The sequence below is a fragment of the Neofelis nebulosa genome, chromosome 4 (genome assembly GCF_028018385.1).
Source record: "Neofelis nebulosa isolate mNeoNeb1 chromosome 4, mNeoNeb1.pri, whole genome shotgun sequence".
Lineage (NCBI taxonomy): Eukaryota > Metazoa > Chordata > Mammalia > Carnivora > Felidae > Neofelis > Neofelis nebulosa.
Genome location: NC_080785.1, coordinates 92,629,615 through 92,650,223, shown reverse-complemented (window position 1 = coordinate 92,650,223; position 20,609 = coordinate 92,629,615). Strand labels below are relative to the sequence as shown.

At 38.8% G+C, this 20,609-nt stretch overlaps 2 protein-coding genes and 1 long non-coding RNA gene across 3 annotated transcripts in view; all 3 read right to left on the bottom strand.

Moving 5' to 3' along the window:
- LOC131511001 (B-cell receptor-associated protein 29) overlaps positions 1 to 411 on the bottom strand; it is a 55,718-nt gene extending 55,307 nt beyond the window's left edge. Inside the window, exon 1 of the mRNA XM_058728777.1 lies at positions 288 to 411. The gene's annotated coding sequence lies outside the window, so the exon portion shown is untranslated. The remainder of the gene's footprint in view (positions 1 to 287) is intronic.
- Positions 1 to 20,609, bottom strand: part of LOC131511010 (uncharacterized) — a 246,937-nt gene that overhangs the window by 134,240 nt on the left and 92,088 nt on the right. The gene's annotated exons all lie outside the window — the stretch shown is intronic.
- DUS4L (dihydrouridine synthase 4 like) lies at positions 3,340 to 20,606 on the bottom strand. Its single transcript, XM_058728776.1, has 7 exons — positions 20,402 to 20,606; positions 15,465 to 15,601; positions 10,878 to 10,999; positions 6,839 to 6,956; positions 5,664 to 5,786; positions 4,661 to 4,887; positions 3,340 to 3,875 (listed from the first exon to the last, which is right to left on the bottom strand). The coding sequence occupies exons 2-7, from the start codon at positions 15,578 to 15,580 to the stop codon at positions 3,628 to 3,630; spliced, it is 954 nt and encodes a 317-aa protein (XP_058584759.1). The 5' UTR covers positions 15,581 to 15,601; positions 20,402 to 20,606; the 3' UTR covers positions 3,340 to 3,627.

Below are 20,609 nucleotides of genomic sequence, written 5' to 3'. Positions count from 1 at the left end.
GGTCAAGGGTGGGCCCAGAGGTCCGCGTCTCCACTTCCCCTGCGAGCTGTGCGGAACCGGCCTGCACCGCACAGAGGACGTGCTGGCCCGCCACCCTCGCAGCGACAGAAGCCTAACGCCACCCTCCACTAACGCCCGCGCCTAGGCGCCCTCCTTCTCCGCGAACGCGCCGCGGGCACGGCCTGCTCCCGTGGTCCAACCGCGGAGGGCGCTGCGCGACCCCGCGCGGCCTGGCGCTCCTCCCCGCCGCGGGGACCGCGGCCCCCCGGAAGCCCGTCCGGCCTTACCCCGCCTGCGGCCCGCCTGGCTCCCCGCGCTGCTCCGCGCCACCGACGCGCGGGACGTCAGACGCCGCGGCGGGGCGGAGGTTGGGGGGGAGGGGAGCGGGGCCGGGGAGAGCGCCCCACCCCCTCCTCGTCTGCCCCCGCCCCCGCTCGGCCGGCTCCGGAGCCCAGCCCCCCAGCCCCGAACCTGGGGGCCCGCACCCCCCCGGCGTCGCTGGCGGCGCGAGGACGACGATTAGCAATAATTGTTTTGTAATTGATGGTGGAGTTGGAGGGTGACACACTTTTCGGGCGCATGCTTGGGGTTCCCGAGTCAACTTCTTGAGAGCCGACCTTAAATTTCTAATAAAGTGTGGTTTGGTTGGGAGGGGTTGCGGTTAATCGACGTTTTCTGAAAGGGCTTCGTGGGGTCCACGAAGGAATGGCTCCGGGGCGGCAGGGTTTGATGGAGTGATGCAATTCAGTGAACGTGTTTGAAAGGCATTCCTTTCCTGTTCTGTCTCTTGGGGTAGAAACAGTTTTATTGTCCGGAATTAAGCTCTAGTTAAATGGGAGGGCGAGGATTGGGTGGTTGTGCAGTATTTTTTTCTGAGAACGTGGAAGAAAATGCAGCTTCGAAACATATTTTCCTGCTCTTGTCCATAGGCTGGGAAGAGACTCTAGGGAGATATTTGGGACTGATAGGAATAGAAAACAGTGTGTGGGTGCATTCCTTCAGTTACTATTTTCCAGGTTTCCAAATTCCGTGAATAACAATTATTAACCGTTTTCATCATTGACATCAGGAATTGACAGTATTATCCTTCTGGACAGAATTATTTTGGGACTATTAAATGATGTAAATAGATAATTACAGAATATAAAAATACACTTACTTTTTAAATTTTTTAAATGTTTATTTATTTTGAGGGAGGGCTGCACACACTAGTGGAGGAGGGGCAAAGAGAGAATCCCAAGCAGGCTCCACACTGCCCACACCTTGGTGGGGAGGGGAGGAGAGTTGAGAGTCCTTGGAAGCCAACGGCTGGACCACCCAGGCGCCCCTAAAAATACATTTAAGTGGGTGCTTTTTCTTATCACAAGTATACTTGATCACACGGAAAAGAAAAAGACAACAGTAAATTAACTATAGGGAAGGGCTTTGTTTTGTTTTTTTACATCAATCGTGTTTAGAACTCGATGCTCTTCCACACTGGTTCCTTTGAAAGCCTGTGCACCTTATTCTATGCTCCTGTGCTCACACCACTAGTATAACTAACTTTAATTTGTAAACATAAAAATTACTAACTTAGACTATAGCTCCCTATTTCCTTATATACTACTTACATCAAATAAAAAAGCCAATTATCTTAAAAAAGATGTTAACTGAAAAAAGGAAAGCATAGAATGTGTCCCCCAAAATATGGCAACACAGTGCTTATTTTAAAATGGATTCATTTAATATTCTCAAAGTCTTGAACTAAGCAGTCTTAGATAGACACAGTTACCAGATTTTCATGTTTGTGTATAGACCAATATCTTAATTATGGAACTATTTTATTTTAACCTGAGAAACTTAATTCTTACAGTAGCACATTCACCAATAACAAAATTCTATTAGTAACACTACCACACAATGGAACTTAAAAATTAAAACTATTACAGGGGTGCCTGGGTGGCTCAGTTGGTTAATCCTAAGATGTCGGCTCAGGTCATGATCTCCCAGTTAGTGGGTTCCAGCCGGGTATGGGCTCTATGCTGACAGCTCAGAGCCTGGAACCTACTTTGGATTCTGTGTCTCCCTCTCTCTGCCCCCCCAGCCCCCAATAAATAAACATTAAAAAAATTTTAAATTATTACAAAAAAATAAAAATTATTATCATCTGCTGGGGGTATAAAAATAACATCATAAAGAAATAAGTACCCCCCCCCAAACCGTATGAAAATTAGGTTTTTAAACTAAAAATTAAATTCTTGGGGCATCTGGTTGGCTCAGTTGGTTAAGAGTTGACTCTTGATTTCGGCTCAGGTCTTGATGTCAGGGTTGGTGAGACTGAGTCCCGTGTGGGGCTCTGTGCTGAGAGCAAGGAGCCTGCTTGGGATTTTCTCCCTCCCTCTCTCTGTCCTCCCCCATGGGTGTGCACACACATGCTCTCAAATAAACTTAAAAAACTTTTAAATTCTCTAAGAAATATTTCAAATATATAATCATTTCCAGATTGGTTACCAAATTTTTTATACATAAGATGTGGGGGACTAAAACTAATTTTATCATGTTAAGTGCAGGTGTATTTACCAAGCTCTCTATCTTCTAAGGATCTAGAAGACTTGAAATGTAACAAAGTTAATGTCATTTAAAGAGTTTCATGGGGGGCACCTTGGTGGCGCAGTCGGTTAAGCGTCCGACTTCAGCCAGGTCACGATCTCGCGGTCCGTGAGTTCGAGCCCCGCGTCAGGCTCTGGGCTGATGGCTCGGAGCCTGGAGCCTGTTTCCGATTCTGTGTCTCCCTCTCTCTCTGCCCCTCCCCCGTTCATGCTCTGTCTCTCTCTGTCCCAAAAATAAATAAAAAACGTTGAAAAAAAAATTTTAAGTTTCATGGATCTTAGTTTTAAATTATAGAAAACATCACATGTAATTAAACTCAATTACACAATTTAAAAACAATACCAGTGCGTCATTCATGAATTAGGAAGTTCCAGTTTGATTTTCCAATTTGAATTTTGTTTTTTAATATTTATTTATTGAGAGAGAAAGAGAGGGAGAGAGCATGAGTGAGGGAGGACAGAGAGAGACACACACAGAATCCCAAGCAGGCTCCAGGCTCTGAGCTGTCAACACAGAGCCCTACACAGGGCTCAAACTCAAGAGCTGTGAGATCATGACCTGAGCTGAAGCTGGATGCTTGATCGACTGAGCCACCCAGATGCCCCTCCAATTTGAAAGTAATTCTATACTGAATTTATTACTTCTTTTCATTTTATATAGAAGTTGGTATTTGTTCTGTCACTTCTTTGCACTTATTATTTCCACTAAAATATACTTCATGTTAATTTATAGACACTATAGGAGTCATACTTTTAGTATTAAAATAAAAAGTTTTATTTATTTAAAAATATTAAAAACACAATTCCTGCAGGAAAAAAAATTCTGAGTTTTTTTTTTAATTCATGATAGGATTCAGAGCAATTATTTGTCAGTGGTTGAAAGGATGACTAGGATGTCTGAACCTGGGGTCTTCTTTAAAATTAAGTTTTGGTTCCACCCTATAGATCTATCGAATCACACTCTCTTAGGATGGGTCTAAGACTGACTTAGTATATATTATTTTAATATATATAAATTATTTCAATTTAGGAAGTCCAATCAAATCCCATAATGGTCTGTAAGGTAATCTAAGACTGCTGATGTGCTTGACAAAGCGTTAAATACTCTTTTTTCCTGCCTTGAGGTTATCTTTTCCATCATGTACATTAAATGTTGATGGAAACACATATAAGGAGTTCCAAGTTCAAGAGCGATGTCAACCCAGTCCCAGATGCATTTCAGTGGGGTTTCTTCATATCCAGCAAACATGGCCGGGTTTGCTAAGAGTCCTCTTGCAACCATCACACCTATGAATTAAAGCACATCACATTTGTCCACACATGAAGAACTCATGGTTATGAGGTCAAACCTAACGAAACAAACTGAGAATACTGAAAAATAAAGTATTATTACAAGGTTTCTCAATACCCGTATATTAGTCTAATTAAATTATAAAACAATTTTATGTTTGTAAGTCAAGAACGTTTGAACGTGCTTATAAGAAATAAAAAAAATCTTTTTTAAGACTTTTATATTAAATGATTAGTCTCTAGGGTTTTTTTTTTGGGGGGGTGGTTAATCCGGATTGTCATAAATTGGGTATGCTTAAAGTTAGGTTTTTCTGCATTCTCCCGTCTAGCAATAGTTATCACAGGCCTTGGTATGCCAATAATTTAAGGGGGTAATAAAACTATGTCATTGTATGTGCCTTTGGCTCCTATAACAACTTAGTGTTCACTAATTCTCATTTCGATTCCAGATGTTCTATTTTATTAATAGGCTATCTTCCAGATAGCCTTAACTGGTCACTCATTGGATATGATGGTGGCAGAAAAGTAACTGACTTAATTTACCCCAGTTAAAACAATCTACTGTTTCTAAGTAGAAGAGTTAATAAATGATTTAGCGTAAATCAGTACAACAGGAAAATATGGCTCCATTTTATGGGCCCAGCATGCTTCTGCTGTGCGATTCTGCTAATACGGCTCCATTTTAAAGACAAATAATGAAAACTCACATTAACATTACTCTCCTATGCCTACTTTTTTTTTTTGTAATTAAAAGACAAAAAGCTCAGGTACTTATTTCTTACCATCTGTCCCAGTAATATGCCACACATTTTCTGCTTCTTTTAAGCTTCTGATATCTCCATTAGCAATTACAGGTATAGACATATTTTCCTTAATTATTTTAATGGCCTCATAGTGAACTGGCTGATGTCTTTCTTCAACAGTTCTTCCATGGACTGTAATCCAAGAAACTCCTGTTGCTTCAGCCTTTCGACAAAGATCTACAGTTCTTGTAAGGTCATCATGGATCCTATAATTTCAAAATTAAATCAGTCTATTCACAGCACACAAATCTTAATGCTAAAACTAATACACTAGATAAAAGATTTCATCTGATACATTATTTAGTTAGCTTTGTTATATTATCACTACCTGCTACTATTAGAAAGGCTTTGTTCAGAGATCAGTTCCCACTTTAGACCTCAAATTTAGCTATTTCACTATTGGCAACAATAGGATGACAAATAAATTTTACCTTACCTACTCCTTCCCCCTTTTAGCTTTGATAACTGAAAAAGTCATCCAAGACTGTCATGGAGGAATTGGAAGATGGTACCCTAATATCTGCTGTGTATGCTCCAAACCACAAGTGGGAGAATAGAATACATTATTATGAAATGTTCTTAACTTTTCACCAAAAGACTGATTCCTGCCTTATTTTCTTTTCATTGTGAAATTTTCGTGCAAATATTATTACTGTTTTTTCTATTCTTGGTACCAGGAATGTTTCTTAGCATTATTAATTAAGCAGTATGTGAAAAAAATTGACGGTTTCTTCTAAGGGAAAGTTTTTAATAATAAAGGGAAGTTTTATTTTCTATTAAAAAATACAAAAAGGAAGTTGTTCTCTTTATAAATAAAAATTAAGGTACACATTCATTTACTAAATGCCCTGTTTCAACACTTCCATACATAAACTACCAATTTATTAAGGATGGATACCCCTATACTCTTAGACAAAAGGAATATATTTTTATTTTCTAAGTAATGGACTATCTTGTTAATAGTTTGAAATATTGTCTTTACCTTATTTTAATAGATACTGAAAATCTGGGATTTTCCACTTGATTTCTTACTTGTTTCACCATATCTCGAACAACCTCTGGCTTGTTTATTAAGCAAGCTCCATAACCTTCTGCCATTGCCCACCTTTATAAAGCAGACACATCAAATGAACTGTAAATAGCTGGAAGAGAAGACAGAATTCTAAAAGTACTGTAAATGCATCTATTTCTCTACCTTAGCAACCTGGAATGGAATCAGATTTTTATAATTCATAGATCCAACATTTTAAAGTGGATCAATATGAGATAAGGAAAGCATGTTCCCAGATCAAAAAGTACTTAGGAAAAATGGTTTTCATTGGCAAGTGAGAAAATTAAATTAAAATTCATTCAACCAAAACAGACTTAGGTATTTGTAATTAATTGCAATTACTTCAGATTTTTAAAATTCCAAATTTGATGTTTATTATACATAACAAGACATTTTATTAATCTTAATAATAGAAAGATATTTTTGGCTGACAGCATTCCAGTACCACTAAACAGCTTATTTAACTCTCCTAATGAGTATACAAATATGTCTAATCTGGTTTGGATTATGATGTACTTAAAACCTTGATTTTATTCTTTGGACATATTTTGAATCATTGACAGATAGTCTAATACAGTGCCAAGAACACAGGGATATTGTTGTCAAATTAAGCATCGCATCAATACCCAGTTAGACTCAACCAAATAACTATGGTATAGAAAGGAAAGGTAATTATAAAAAGGTATTCTTATAGAGCAAATTAATTAGGAGAAAACAAGTGGTCATCTCTCAAATCATAGAATCATAGTTTCTTGTTTGACATGGCAGTAAAAATTCATGTTAGGGAGGACCATAAATGGTCAAGTCTTATATAACTACTTATGGATGATGTTTGAGGCAGACCTACACATAGAAAAAATTCTAGTGTGAGGTGACACAAAACTTATCAAAGGTCTATATATTGTTTAAGGCATCAGAAAATACCTTTGCATATATATGTTCCTAAATTATCTTCCTTTATTTTTTCTTCTTATTTGGAGCTCAAGTGCTTTAACTCTATTTTCTTTACTTTCTAATTCTTGGAAAATTGGAGACATAGTTTACCATGTTCACATAGTTTTTCTCTAATTTTTTTTGAAAATTCTTCCAACTTCTTTGAGCTTTACCTCTGAGGGCAACCACAGTTAATGTCTATTCCATTGGCATAAGGGCAGACTATACGAGCAGCATCAGATAAAAGTCTTGCATCATTAGCAGCAAACTGAACAATCAATGGGCAATCACCTGATAAAACAAATAGCTCAACATTAAAATTCACAGAAATGTGCACACGCATGCACACACACACACACCACCAAACTCTTCATGTTTGTACGGAATAACGTAACTACATTTAGCCTAAAAAGCATCTGTTGAAACAAGAGAGCATTAAACTAATTTTAAACATTTTAAATTAAAAGTAATTTACATTTAGTACAAATTCAAACAGTATAAAATTTGATAAAATGAAAACTATAACACTCTTGACAAACATCCCATTTCCAAAGGTGAGAATTAGTTAATTGTATTCCAGAACAATTTTATGTATACCTGTAAAATTTAAACAAACGTGAACATGCTATACACATTTCTATGCCTACTTTTTTTTAATCCCCTAATGTATCTGGGAGCTGTACTTAGACCTATTTTCTTTTTTTTTTTTTTTTTTTTTTTTAATTTTTTTTTTTCAACATTTTTTATTTATTTTTGGGACAGAGAGAGACAGAGCATGAACGGGGGAGGGGCAGAGAGAGAGGGAGACACAGAATCGGAAACAGGCTCCAGGCTCCGAGCCATCAGCCCCGAGCCTGACGCGGGGCTCGAACTCACGGACCGCGAGATCGTGACCTGGCTGAAGTCGGACGCTTAACCGACTGCGCCACCCAGGCGCCCCTTCTTTTTTTTTTTTTATTTTATTTTATTTTATTTATTTATTTTTTTTTTTCCTATTTTCTTTTTAGTAGCATATTCTTCTGTATGGATGAACCATACAGTGTTCTTCTAGATTGTTTTTCATTTGTGGCTTTTGCAAACAATGCTATGATGAGAACCTATTACATACATGCTACTCTGAGTATATTCATCGGGTAAATTCCCATGAATGTAACTGCTGGATAGGCATCTAACATTTTGATAGACATTACAAAGTTTTCTTTCAAAAGAGTTTAACAATATAGATGCACAATGCTATGGATGAAAGTTCTTGTTTCCTTACAAACATAGTCTACATTGTATATCCAACAGTGTGTATTTTTATTTGTAGGCTCTTTCTCCATAGTCTTTGTCTATTTTTCTACGCGTAATTTTTCTTTTCATTGTTCCTCATTTTCTTTAAAAAATTTTTTTTGGTTTATTTATTTATGAGAGAGAGAGAGAGAGACATCATGAGTGGGGGAGGGGCACAGAGAGAGGGAGACAAAGAATCCAAAGGAGGCTCCAGGCTCTGAGCTGTCAGCACAAAGTCCGATGCAGGGCTCGAACTCACAAACCATGAGATCATGACCTGAGCTGAAGTTGGATGCTTAACTGAACTGACTGAACCACCAAGGTGCCCCTTTTGCTCCTCATTTTTCAATTATTCTTTTATAAAACAAAAGAAATCAGCTCTAAAATTATGAGTATCTATTGTAAAAATTATAAATATCTTCCCCAGGTTTTGGTTTGTCTGAGTACGTGCATGCTCCTTTCTTACATATAAAAGTTTACGTTTTAATATAGCAAATGTGTTAGATCTTTTCCTAGGTTTTAAAGGACATATTTTTATCATCTTTTTTTGGGTTAGTGTTATAAACTCTGCATAAATGTATTTTAATTTTTCTAAAGTTCTTTTGAGGACTACCTATATGAGATTCACTGAGTGTTTGACAAAATGCAGATTTCTGAGCGTCACCCTTGTTCCACTGATTTGGAATTTTTTTTTTTTTAACATTTATTTTTGAGATACAGAGAGAGACAGAGCATGAGTGGGGACCTAACTGACTGATCCACGCAGGCGCCGCCCACTGATTTGGAATTTCTATAGCAATTCACTGATTTACAGGACTATTACAAGATAGGAGAATTTGCTTTTCCCTGAGGATATAGGATGTTTTTCTTTTTATAACTCAGAGAGAGTTACAGAATTTCAATTTAATAATTGTTTATTGGTCTAATATATTTTCAACACAGGGCTAGAAGCTAAGGATACAAATCAATGAGAGATAATTTCAGACTTCATGGAGCCCATAGTCTAGTGGATGAGATACAGGCCTACAAAGAGGAAATTGTAATACAGTAGGATTAAGTACAACACAAAGTCTGTATTTAACAGAGGACAAGAGTGGAGGGTGATCAGGCAAGCTGCTTGGCCAAAAACTTTGAGAGCTGGATTAAGAAGCATGTAGTGTCGTTTGCCAGACAGCTCTGGATCTGGGGGACAGGCATGGCTGAGAAAAGGATATTCTAGGCAGAGAAGTATGAGAGGATGGGGCATATTCAGGGACTTAAGTTAGTATTTTTAAAGAATAAAGTTGGTGGGATGTGGAGAGAAACTAATGGAACATAAAGCTGCAAAGGTGTATTCAGAGGCTGGATCATGTGGAACGTTATACATTATTCACAGGTGTCAGGATTTTTTTTTAAAGTAATCTCTACCCACCTAACCTGGGGCTCAGACTCACCACCCTGAGATCAGGAGTCCATACTCTACCAATAGGGCCAAACACCCTGACAGGCACTGGAATTTTACTCTTTAGGTCACTGGTTGTTAATCTTTACTCAGGATCACCTGGAGGGCTTTTTAAAAAAGATTGCTGGACCACATACCCAGAATTTCTGATTCAGTGGGCCTGGGGCTTTTCTTTTCTTTCTTTCTTTATTCTTCTTTCTTTCCTTCCTTTTCTTTTTTTTTCTTTTCTTCTCTCTCTCTCTCTCTTTCTTTAAGTAGGCTCCACGCTGGAGCTTGAACTCATGACCCTGAGATCAAGACCTGAGCTGACACCAAGAGCTGAAAGCTCAGTAGACTGAACCACCCAGGTACCCCGGAAATTTCTATTTCTAACAAGTTTCCAAATGATGCTGATGCTGCTGGTGTGGGCCATTACCCTTTGAGAACCACTGCTTTAGGCCACTGAGAGGTCTAAGAAGGATTTTAAGCAGGATAGAGATGTGATCAAATTTACATTCTTTTTTTTTTAAATTTTTTTTTTTTTAACGTTTATTTATTTTTGAGACAGAGAGAGACAGAGCACGAACGGGGGAGGGTCAGAGAGAGAGGGAGACACAGAATCTGAAACAGGCTCTAGGCTCTGAGCAGTCAGCACAGAGCCCAACGTGGGGCTCGAACTCACATACCGCGAGATCGTGACCTGAGCCGAAGTCGGACGCTTAACCAACTGAGCCACCCAGGCGCCCCTCAAATTTACATTCTACAAAGGTCACTTTGGGCTATTTGGAGGATGGTTTGGAATGGGGCAAGACTGAAGGCAGTGAAATAGGAACCTAATAGCTCAATTGAGAGAATGGGGCCCTAAGGAAGGCTGACCTCACACTTAGATATATTGTCCATAGTTTACAAGACACTGAATAAAAACATACTTAAAAAACTAAAAGATTTAAAAATAAAATCTCTGAATTGTGTTGTTTCTGATTAGACAAGATTTTTTACTTTTTAAGTCTTATAAAGTCAGCAAACTCTGGGTTTCACATACCTTGGTTTTTTTTTTTTTAATTTTTTTTTTAACGTTTATTTATTTTTGAGACAGAGAGAGACAGAGTATGAACGGGGGAGGGGCAGAGAGAGAGGGAGACACAGAACCAGAAGCAGGCTCCAGGCTCTGAGCCATCAGCCCAGAGCCCGAAGCGGGGCTCGAACTCACGGACCGCGAGATCGTGACCTGAGCTGAAGTCGGACGCTCAACCGACTGAGCCACCCAAGCACCCCTCCCCCAACCCTTCTTTTTTTTTTTTTAATTTTTTTTTAACGTTTTATTTATTTTTGAGACAGAGAAAGAGCATGAACGGGGGAGGGGCAGAGAGAGAGGGAGACACAGAATCGGAAACAGGCTCCAGGCTCCGAGCCATCAGCCCAGAGCCCGATGCGGGGCTCGAACTCATGGACCGCGAGATTGTGACCTGAGCTGAAGTCGGACGCTTAACCGACTGAACCACCCAGGCGCCCCCACATACCTTGGTTTGTAGTAAATTCGCTGTCTCTGGCTTTTATAGATCTGACAAAATCAGCAGCAACTATCATTGGTGTATAACACAGATCACAACTGTATCTTCTTACTAGTGTTCTAAAAGCCAACCTGTGAGCATACAAGACTATAATTAGGCATTTTGAAAACACCATAATCATATGTACGCCCAAATTTAATTTAATTATTAAATATTTATTAGAAGAAAGTTCTGCCTTTAAAGGATAGAATAGATATACTTTTCCCTATTCTTGCTGTGAAAAAGAAAGCCGAAGTTGGAGTCATTTGCCCCCCATGACAGCAAACCAAAACTTACAGTTTCAACGTATCCCAGGAATGTGACCTTTTAAAAGTTAACCTGAAATTGCTTGATCAGCAATAGTAAGGTAATCTCTATGATAAACAAACAAACAAACAATGCTGTTGTTCCCTTTCCCACTCAAAGATTGGCCTGAACCAAACCTTTCTCTTCTTTTGCTAATAACTTCTTGTTCCACCCTCCTTCCCGTAAAAACCTCCAATTTAGTACAACTCCATGGAGCACCTCCTACTTGTTAAGTGAGATGCTGTCTGATTCATGAACTGCTTAATAAAGCCAGTGAGAGCTTCACATTTACTCAGTTGAAATTTTTTTTAACACTGCTCAGTATATTATATATAAAACAAATATTAGAAAACTCCGAAAGGTGGAGAGAAGACAGCAGACAGGCTAATAACCATGGGACCTGAGGAAAAAGAGTGGTAAGTTCTCTGGGTTTCCTTTTGGCCTCAAATATCCCAGATTTGGACTTGAAGAAGCTGGCAACCTGGAAATACCAACGAGTGCAGACAAAAAGAGCCCCACACGCCTGGGTGGCGCAGTCGGTTACGCATCCGACTTCAGCCAGGTCATGATCTCGCGGTCCGTGAGTTCGAGCCCCGCGTCGGGCTCTGGGCTGATGGCTCGGAGCCTGGAGCCTGTTTCCGATTCTGTGTCTCCCTCTCTCTCTCTGACCCTCCCCCGTTCATGCTCTGTCTCTCTCTGTCCCAAAAATAAATTAAAAAAAAAAAAAAAAAAAAAAAAAAAAAAAGAGCCCCACAAAAGTCAGCTCTCTCTAACCAAAGGACTAGGAAATGGGGAAGCCTAGCAAGACAGAACAATTTTAGAGAATGATGGCTCTACCCCAGCCAAACACCAGAGACAAAGCCGGGGCCCCACCTCTAGAAGCAAAGGTTGAGCGGAGAGCTTAGACTTTTACCTCTCCAAGGCTGTGCAGTAAAATGCTCCAACACCCCTCCTTCCATAGTGTGTCAGAGAAGGCCAGGTAGGGAGCTGGACTTTAATACTTTCTGGCAGGTAACTTTAACTTTCTCCCTTCCCAGTCTCAAGTAGTATCAAAGGATGCTTAGTGAAGGGGCTATGCCTTTCAACGTAGCAGAGCAGTTATCAAGCTCCCCCCTCCACGGTGAGCTAGAACTCTGACACCACCCCTCAACCTCAGCAATAATGACACTTTGTCCCCAGAGTGTCAAAGGAGACCAAATAGGGAATCTGGACTTCTACTTTCATACCACAGTAATGAGGTAGTGCTTTCTTATTCCTTTCCTGCTATAGTGATGTCGGGGAAAAAAAAAAAGTTAAAACAGAAGGTTCAATATTCAGAATCAATCTATATAATCTATCACATTAAAAGGCTAAAAGAAAAATCACATGATTATATCAATCAATGCAGAAAAAGCATTTGACAAAATAATATTCATGATTAAAAAAAAAACCCTCAGGAAAACAGGAATAGAAAGGCACTTTCTCAACTTGATAAAGAGCATCCACAAAACCTCCTACTGCTAGCATACTTAAAGGTGAAAAATAGAACAAATATCCTCTTGATCAAGAACAAGGCAGGGGCACCTGGGTGGCTCAGTCGATTAAGCATCTGACTTTGGCTCAGGTTGTAATTTCGCAGTTTGTGAGTTCAAGTCCCGTATTGGGCTCTGCTGACAGCTCAGAGCCTGGAGCCTGCTTTGGATTCTGTGTCTCCCTCTCTCTCTCTCTCTGCCCCTCCCCTGCTCATGCTCGGTCTTTCTCTCAAAAATAAATAAACAAGAAAAAAAAAATTAAAAAAATTCTTCTGGGAATTCCAGCAAGATATTTTGTAGATAAAGACAAGATCATACTGAAATTTATTTGGAAAGGCAAAGGAACTAGAATAACTAAAACAATATTGAGGAAGATATATAAATGGGAGGAATTAGTCTACCCAACTTTTATTAATTAAATGGCTACAGTAATCAAGATTGTGTAGTATTGGTGGAGAAACAGACACATAGATCATAGAATAGAATAGGGAATGCAGATAAAAAACACATGACTTTTTTTTTTTTTTTTTCAAATTTGAGAGAGCAAGAGAGGAGAGAGAGAGAGAATCCTAAGCAGGCTCCATCTCATGCTCAGTGTGGAAGCGGACATGGGGCTTGATTTCACAACCCTGGGATGATGACCTGAGCCAAAATCAAGAGAAGGAGGCTCAAATGACTAAGCCACCCAGATGCTCCTGCCCAGATGATTTTTGACAAAGATGCAAAAAAAATTTAATACTGGAAAGAAAGCCTTTCGCCAAATGTTGCTGAAGCAATTAGACATCCACAGGCAAAGAAACAAAACAAAAAATACCCCAAAAAACTCAACAAAACAACCCTAAACCTAAGCCTCACACTTATAAAAAATTAAGTAAAAATTGAATATGGACTTAAATGTAAAACAAAAAAACAAGACTCTGGGGAAAAAAACTAGGAGAAAATCTTTTGTATCAAGAGCTACACAAAGTTTTCTTACATTTGACATCAAAAGCACAATTTTCAAAAGGAAAAACTGATAAGTTAGACTAAATTATTAAAAAAAAAAACTTTTGCTCTGCAAAAGACTCTGTTAAGAGGACGAAAAGACAAGCTACATACTGGAAGAAAATATTTGCAAATCACGTATCTGACACAGTAACAGTATCTAGAATATATAGATAACTCTCAAACCTCAGTAGTAAACAAAAACTCAACAACAAAAACCTGATAGAAAAATGGACAAAAGTCTTGAGTAGACATTTCTCCGAAGAAGATATATATATATATATATATATATATATATATATATGGCCAATAATCACATGAAAAAGTGCTAAACATCATTAGGGAAATATAAAACTATGGTAGGATACCACTTCACATCCATTAGGATGGCTACAGTAAAAATAAATAAATGATATAAGAATTGGTGAGGATGTTGAGGAATCAGAATTCTTATATACTGCTGGTGGGAATGTAAAAATGAAAAACAATACAGCAGTTCCTTAAAAAACTGAAAATAGAATTGTCATATGATCCAGCACTCTCTTCTGGGCATATACCCAAAAGAACTGAAAGACATATTTATACATCCATGTTCATAGCAATATTATTTGCAATAGTCAAAAGATGGAAGCAACCCAAAATGCATCAATGCATATATAAAATGTAGTATATGCATACAATGGAATTGCATTCATCCTTAAAAAAAGAACGAAATTCTGATATATGCCAACATGGATGAACCTTTAGGATATTATGCTAAGTGCGATAAGCCAGTCTCAGAAAAAGAACTATTGTATGATTCCACTTATATGAGGTACCTAGAGTAGTCAAATTCAAAGAGAGATAAAGTAGAATGATGGTTGCCAGGGGATGGGGGGGGGGAGCGGGTGGGGGAAATAAAGAGCTATTGTTTACTGGATGTAGAGTTTCAGTTTTTTTAAATGAAGAGTTTTATGACAATGTGTATGCATTTAATATCACTGAATTGTAAACTTATAAATGTTTAAAATGGTAAATTTTAAGTTGAATTTACCACAATTGAAAAAAATTTTAAAGACTGACTCAGTAGTAAAAAAGCAAACAATCCTATCAGACCATTGGCCAAAGACATAAAGAAACATTTCTTTACCAATATACAGATGGTAAGTCAACACAGGAAAACATTTTCAACATCACTACCTGTAAGGGAAATGGATATTAAAACCATAGTGAGATATCACTACACACCTATCAGATGGCTAAAATAAAAAGTATGGTGAGGATTATTAAAAGTTGGTGAGGATGAGGAAAAACTAGATCCCTCATACGCTGTTGGTGGAAGTGTGAAACAGGATAGACACTCTGGAAAATTTGGCAGTTTCTTAAAAAACTAAACATATAGTTACCCCATGAGCCCAGCAATGTAGTTGTAGGGATTTGTCTCAGACATAAAGTCTTATATTCAAACAAAAACCTCTGCATGAATGTTTATATTTACTTAATATTCTTTTATCTAATATTCACTATATGTTTATAGGTGGGAGTTACAAGCACTATCTTTATCTATAGATATAAAAAGTGAGGTTTGAAGGGGTTAATTGTTTACTTGGGGCCCCACACATAACAGGTAAACGATAACACCAGCACCCAAGCCTAGATCATGATTTCAAAGCTAGGTGTTTGATGATCCTAATGTGGTGGGGTGGTCTTAACTTTAAAAGTCAGAGCATAAGAAGGAAATCAAATCTTAGTTCTTTAACCATTTAATAATACTTACTTTGAATACCGAACCATTGGAGCACAGACTTTCACCAGCTGCCCAGAATGAAACATTTCTATTGGATCTTTTTTTCTTTCTTGACATATTGTGTTTCGTATGCAGTCACTCTTCATGAATATAGATTTGTCTCAAATCTGAAAGACAGTTTGCATAGAGAAAAATTACTTTCATTAGATGAATTCCCATCATTTTAACAATTTCAGCTGCCAAGAATATATATTTTTCGTCAGGCTTGTGGGCTCAGGAATCTTTTTAGCTTCTTTTCACACTATCAAATAGGATACTACAGAATCCTGTCTCTGTAAGTCACTGACAGTTTTTAGTACACTATGAAATCATCACGTTTATATATTCAGTACAAATTATGCTTGTTCGTGTCAAACACTAACAATTTCAAGTTCTATACTTAACACACTAAAGTAACATTTTCTGCTCAAATTAATAAATGCTCAAGATGTGGAAAAATACCATGGTTTTTCGTGTAACATTTTAAATTTCCCATGTTGCTTTGTTTGGTATTACAAACCAGAAAAAAATTTAATTTGAATAATTTCATATGTATATGCCTGGCACTTTGAAATACCTTGTTTTATACGGGAAAGCTAAATGGCATTAACTGAACAACTTTAAGTAGTGTTTCAAAAGATTTACTGGTCTGTTTGAGGTTTATTCTTATTCACAAATCCTATTCTGAATCAGAAGGCAAACCAACCTTTACTAAAAAAAATTAAATGTGGTATCATCTAGCCAAAATTTCAATTATAATCAGATAATTCCATAGTAAATCACTTTTATACCCAAAGAGGTACAAGTGATTAAATTAGGTAGTTCATAAGTGTTTCTAAAGTTGTTATATCTAAAATCCTATCATTATATAGTGTTGGATGCTTTCCATATTTCAGTTTCTGGCCTTAATTACTTAGCAACAGATATGGGCAAACTTTAGGAAGGCCTAATTGCTCAACCAGAAAATATAGCTAATCCAGAAAATATTGTTATAATCTAAATAATTTCAGGTTTTTTAAATGTGTATTTATTTTTGTGTGTGTGTGTGTGAGAGAGAGAGAGAGAGAGAGCGAGCAGGAGGTGGGGGGGAAGGGCAGAGAGCAAGGGAGACACTGAATCTGAAGCAGGCTCCAGGCTCTGAGCTGTCAGCACAGAGTCCAATGCAGGGCTTGAACCCACAAACTGCGAGATCATGACCTGAACCAAAGTCAGATGCTCAACTGACTGAGCCACCCAGGTGCCCCTCAATTTCTTGAGGTAGAATGTATAGTTAAAATAAACTACTTTTACTGATCACTGCTGAGTCTGACTTAACAAAGTTACTAGCTTATCTCTTTTTTAAAAATAAAAATTATGATTAGAATGTAGGCCCACACACACAGGTAAAACATAAGCAACAAAAAGGCAGTTCCTTTTTATGAACATCTTCTCTCTTGCATTTCATATCCAGGTTATGCCACCCCTGCTCATTCAAGTCAGAAACCTGGGGCTTATCATCCTTTGCTTCTTCATCTCCCACAAGTGTGTCAACCAGGTAGTACTTTCAATTAAATCTTGAGCATATCTTCACTGCCCAGTCTGTGTACTTATAGTCTCCCATCTTGATAACTCTGATAATCTCCTCTGAATCCCAGATAGAGTTGATCTTACTTACCCACTGCACCCTAGGCTCTCCTGTTATCATAGGCACTTGTAATTACTTTTTATTTATTTTGAGAGAGAGAGCGAGAGAGCGTGAGCGAGGGGCAGAGTGAGATGGAGAGAGAGAATCTCAAGCAGACACTATGCTGTCAGTACAGAGTCTGACCTGGGGATTTATTTCATGAACTGTGAGACCATGACCTGAGCCAAAATCAAGAGTTGGATCCTTAACCAACTGAGCCACCCAGGGGCCCCAGCACTTGTAATTACTTTTATAGAGCATAGTATTAACACGTCAGTTTCTTCTCCAGTTTTTGAGGGCATGGGCATGTATTGATTCATTTAACAAATATTAAGCTCCTGCTACGTGCTGGGAAAATAAATGAAAATACATTTCCTGTGTCCTTAAAAATGTATGACATACTTACACAAAATAACAGTTCTGATACATAACGCTTAGACACAATTTAACTGTTGTGGGAATAATTGTCTAGAGAAAGCAGGGGAATCACCAACAGTGGCAGAGGGAAAACTTGAGCTGACATATGTGGGAGATGGGGGATTGTCCTGTTATAGAGAGCAACACACATAGAACCACAGAGGCTTGAAAATGCTTGATGTTTTCAGTGAACCATTAGTAGTCGTGTTATTTGATCAGACTAGAGAGGAAGTGAGGTTTAGATAATCATGGGCCTTATATTCCTTTATCTTAATATTTTTTTAAATTTTATACTGTAGGGTCTTGTTTCTAAACCATTTTTCCACCTCTACGGGTGATTTTTCGTATGTGCTCAACATGTTAATATGTGCATGAGATACTTCCATACACAGCAATTATTTTTTTACAGGCTGTACGTCTCTCCTTGTATTATTTGTCAATGAAACATTTTAACAGGAAAATGCCATGATTTCTGATTTAGAAAGATTTCACTGGATGGGGTAGGGCTTTTGGCAAAATATGAGAAAGGAGGCTATTGTAGTAAACCAGGACAAATGCATAATGAATGTCTGACCTGGGACTCTAGGAATAAGAAAAGAGAACACACTCAGGAGCTATTTAGAAATAAAAATAAACTGGCAAGATAGTTAGGAGGTGGAAATCACTTCAGGACAGTGAATGTTACATAGTATGAGAGAATTCTAGGATGATGTGTACAATTTGGCTTTTGAGGCTAGATGGATGGCAATTCCAATTAATGAGACAGAAAACCAGAAGGAGGAATAGGTTTTAGCAGGGAAACACGAGTTCATATTTGGGCACACTGAACTTGAGGTGCTCATGGGATTTCCAGATGGTGATACCTCAAAACTTTATACAGATATAGCTCAGGAAAAAGCTAGGGATATAGACTGAGGGTGGTAAACCTTTAGGTGATAAGTTAAAACTAAAAACATAGACAAAATACTTGAGGGTGTCGTATCTTGCAAGAAATCCTTAGAAGCACCAACATTTAAGTAAAAGATAAAAAGAATAATGCAAAAGGAGACAGAGAGATGAATTCTGGAGCTGGCAAGAATAAACCTGAAGAGTGATATTCAAAAACTGAAGAGAGGGGAGAGTACTAAGGAGGGTGGGGATAAGCATCTTAAACATCACAGAAAAGTAAAGCCTAAAAACCATCTAATAGGAGCTAAAGTCATTAGTGACTTTAGCAAGAACAATTTCATTCTCACTCATACTTGGTAGTTCCAGCACATGGCACAAAGACCTCCTTCACTACTTGCTGAATGAATAAACCAGTAGTTTTCAACCTTGGTTGTACATTAGAGTAATCTGGGGAGGTTTTTAAAAAATTTCTTTAATGTTTATTTATTTTTGAGAAAGAGAGAGAGAGAGGGCACAAGCAGGGGAAGGGCAGAGGGAGAGACACAGAATCCGAAGCAGGCTCCATCCAGGCACTGAGCTGTCAGCACAGAGCCCGAGTAGGGCTTGAACTCATGAACTGTAAGGTCATGACCAGACCTGGAGTCAGAAGCTTAACCAAGTGAGCCACCCAGATGCTCCTATCTGGGGAGCTTTTAAGAATCAGGATGCTCATACCATACCCCAGATCAATTAGATGTGAATCTCTGGGCTTAGGATGCAGGTATAAGTGGGTTTTTAAAGCTCTCCAGGTGATTTCAATGTGTAGTTATCTCAATAAACAAATCCATAAACTACAAAGCACCCGATACAATTGTTCACAGGGGTTTCTGCTTTACTTATGAGCTCCTTTGGGACAGCATAGGAATGGGTCTTGTTTGTAAACTCATGCAGGTGTGTATAGGCGGGACTCAAAACTCTTCCCTTAATGAACGAGTATTATGTAACTTTTCTAGAATCTTCCAACGTAAAAGCCAAGGAAAGAAAAAGAACTCATAATTCAAAGAGAATACTTATTCATCAACATTAAAGAATACTTAAAAATTTTGTGTATTATGGATAATGAAATTTAATGTGAGTCTGAGCACCCTGCCCTTGACAATTCATGTGACCTCCATTCAGAACCAACAATTCTAGTCAGACCGTGACTGAGACGAAAAACATCAGGGAAAAACCTGAGACAACGAGAAAACATAAGGCAGTATATTAAGAGACTTGCTCACCTGGGTGGTTATGAGTATTAAACGCACAAAGTATTGTTATAGCACCTTTTTGAAATACTGTTAGAATCGAGAGAATCATGTAGCTCTGGAATTAGGAAAAACTGGTTCCCTGTGTACAGAGAAAGTTATATTCGTCTTTTTATGTAGAAATGCATAACCTTCTTGCACAAGTGTGGTTGGCCTATTATCAGTATTCATCTTGGGAGAAATCTAAATGAATAATGCAGATATATTAGCAGAGAAGATAACGGGAATTAACTTAATCTGACAACTTCAATACTGATAGTTAAGATTTGGAAAATCCATCAGTTTGCAACAGGAAAAAGTTTGGTATCACTCATAGCATGTGGCTGAAACGGAGAGGAAGAGGAAGAAAAGCTTAAGTTCACGGGAGGGCAGAAACGGAGTCTGTCTTTTCTTGGCTCAGTCTTCCTTCTTCACCGACCTTTGGCTTTTCCTAACTCCTCACTACTCATTTCAGGCAAGCTTCCTTCCTAAGCTTTCCCTCCAGCCTTTACCCCAGGACAGCGCGCCAAGCCGTGTGACACATAAGGCTAGGGAGTTATTAACTCCCCCAGCTGTGCTTGTAGAGTGCAAGAGAAACTCCCAGAAACCTCCGCTCTTCTGTCCAGCCTCCACCGAGAGGCCCTGGTTGTTAGGTTAAATACTTGCATACGCTACAGCAAGGTTCCGGAGCCCACCTTTTCTTCAACCGGGGGAACGATGCCAGCCCCAGGAGTGCGACGAGAGAAGGCGCGCGGCGCCAACCCCGCAGCCTCGGCTTCCCTCGCGCGCCGGGCCTTGGGTGCCCGCCAGCTCCGGGACCCACGCTGCTCCCAGCCGGTGTTCGTCCAGCTGCGGCCGCTTAGCTGATTCTCCAAGCCAGCCAAGAGCCGCTGGCCGGGCGGA

Coding starts and splice junctions, on each gene's coding strand:
- DUS4L (XM_058728776.1), bottom strand. CDS start 15,580: ATGAAGAGTGACTGCATACGAAACACAATATGTCAAGAAAGAAAAAAA. Junction 5,787..6,838: donor AACTGTGGTTGCCCTCAGAG/GTAAAGCTCAAA, acceptor TGCTTTATAAAG/GTGGGCAATGGCAGAAGGTT. Junction 4,888..5,663: donor TCAGTATCTATTAAAATAAG/GTAAAGACAATA, acceptor TTGAAATTATAG/GATCCATGATGACCTTACAA.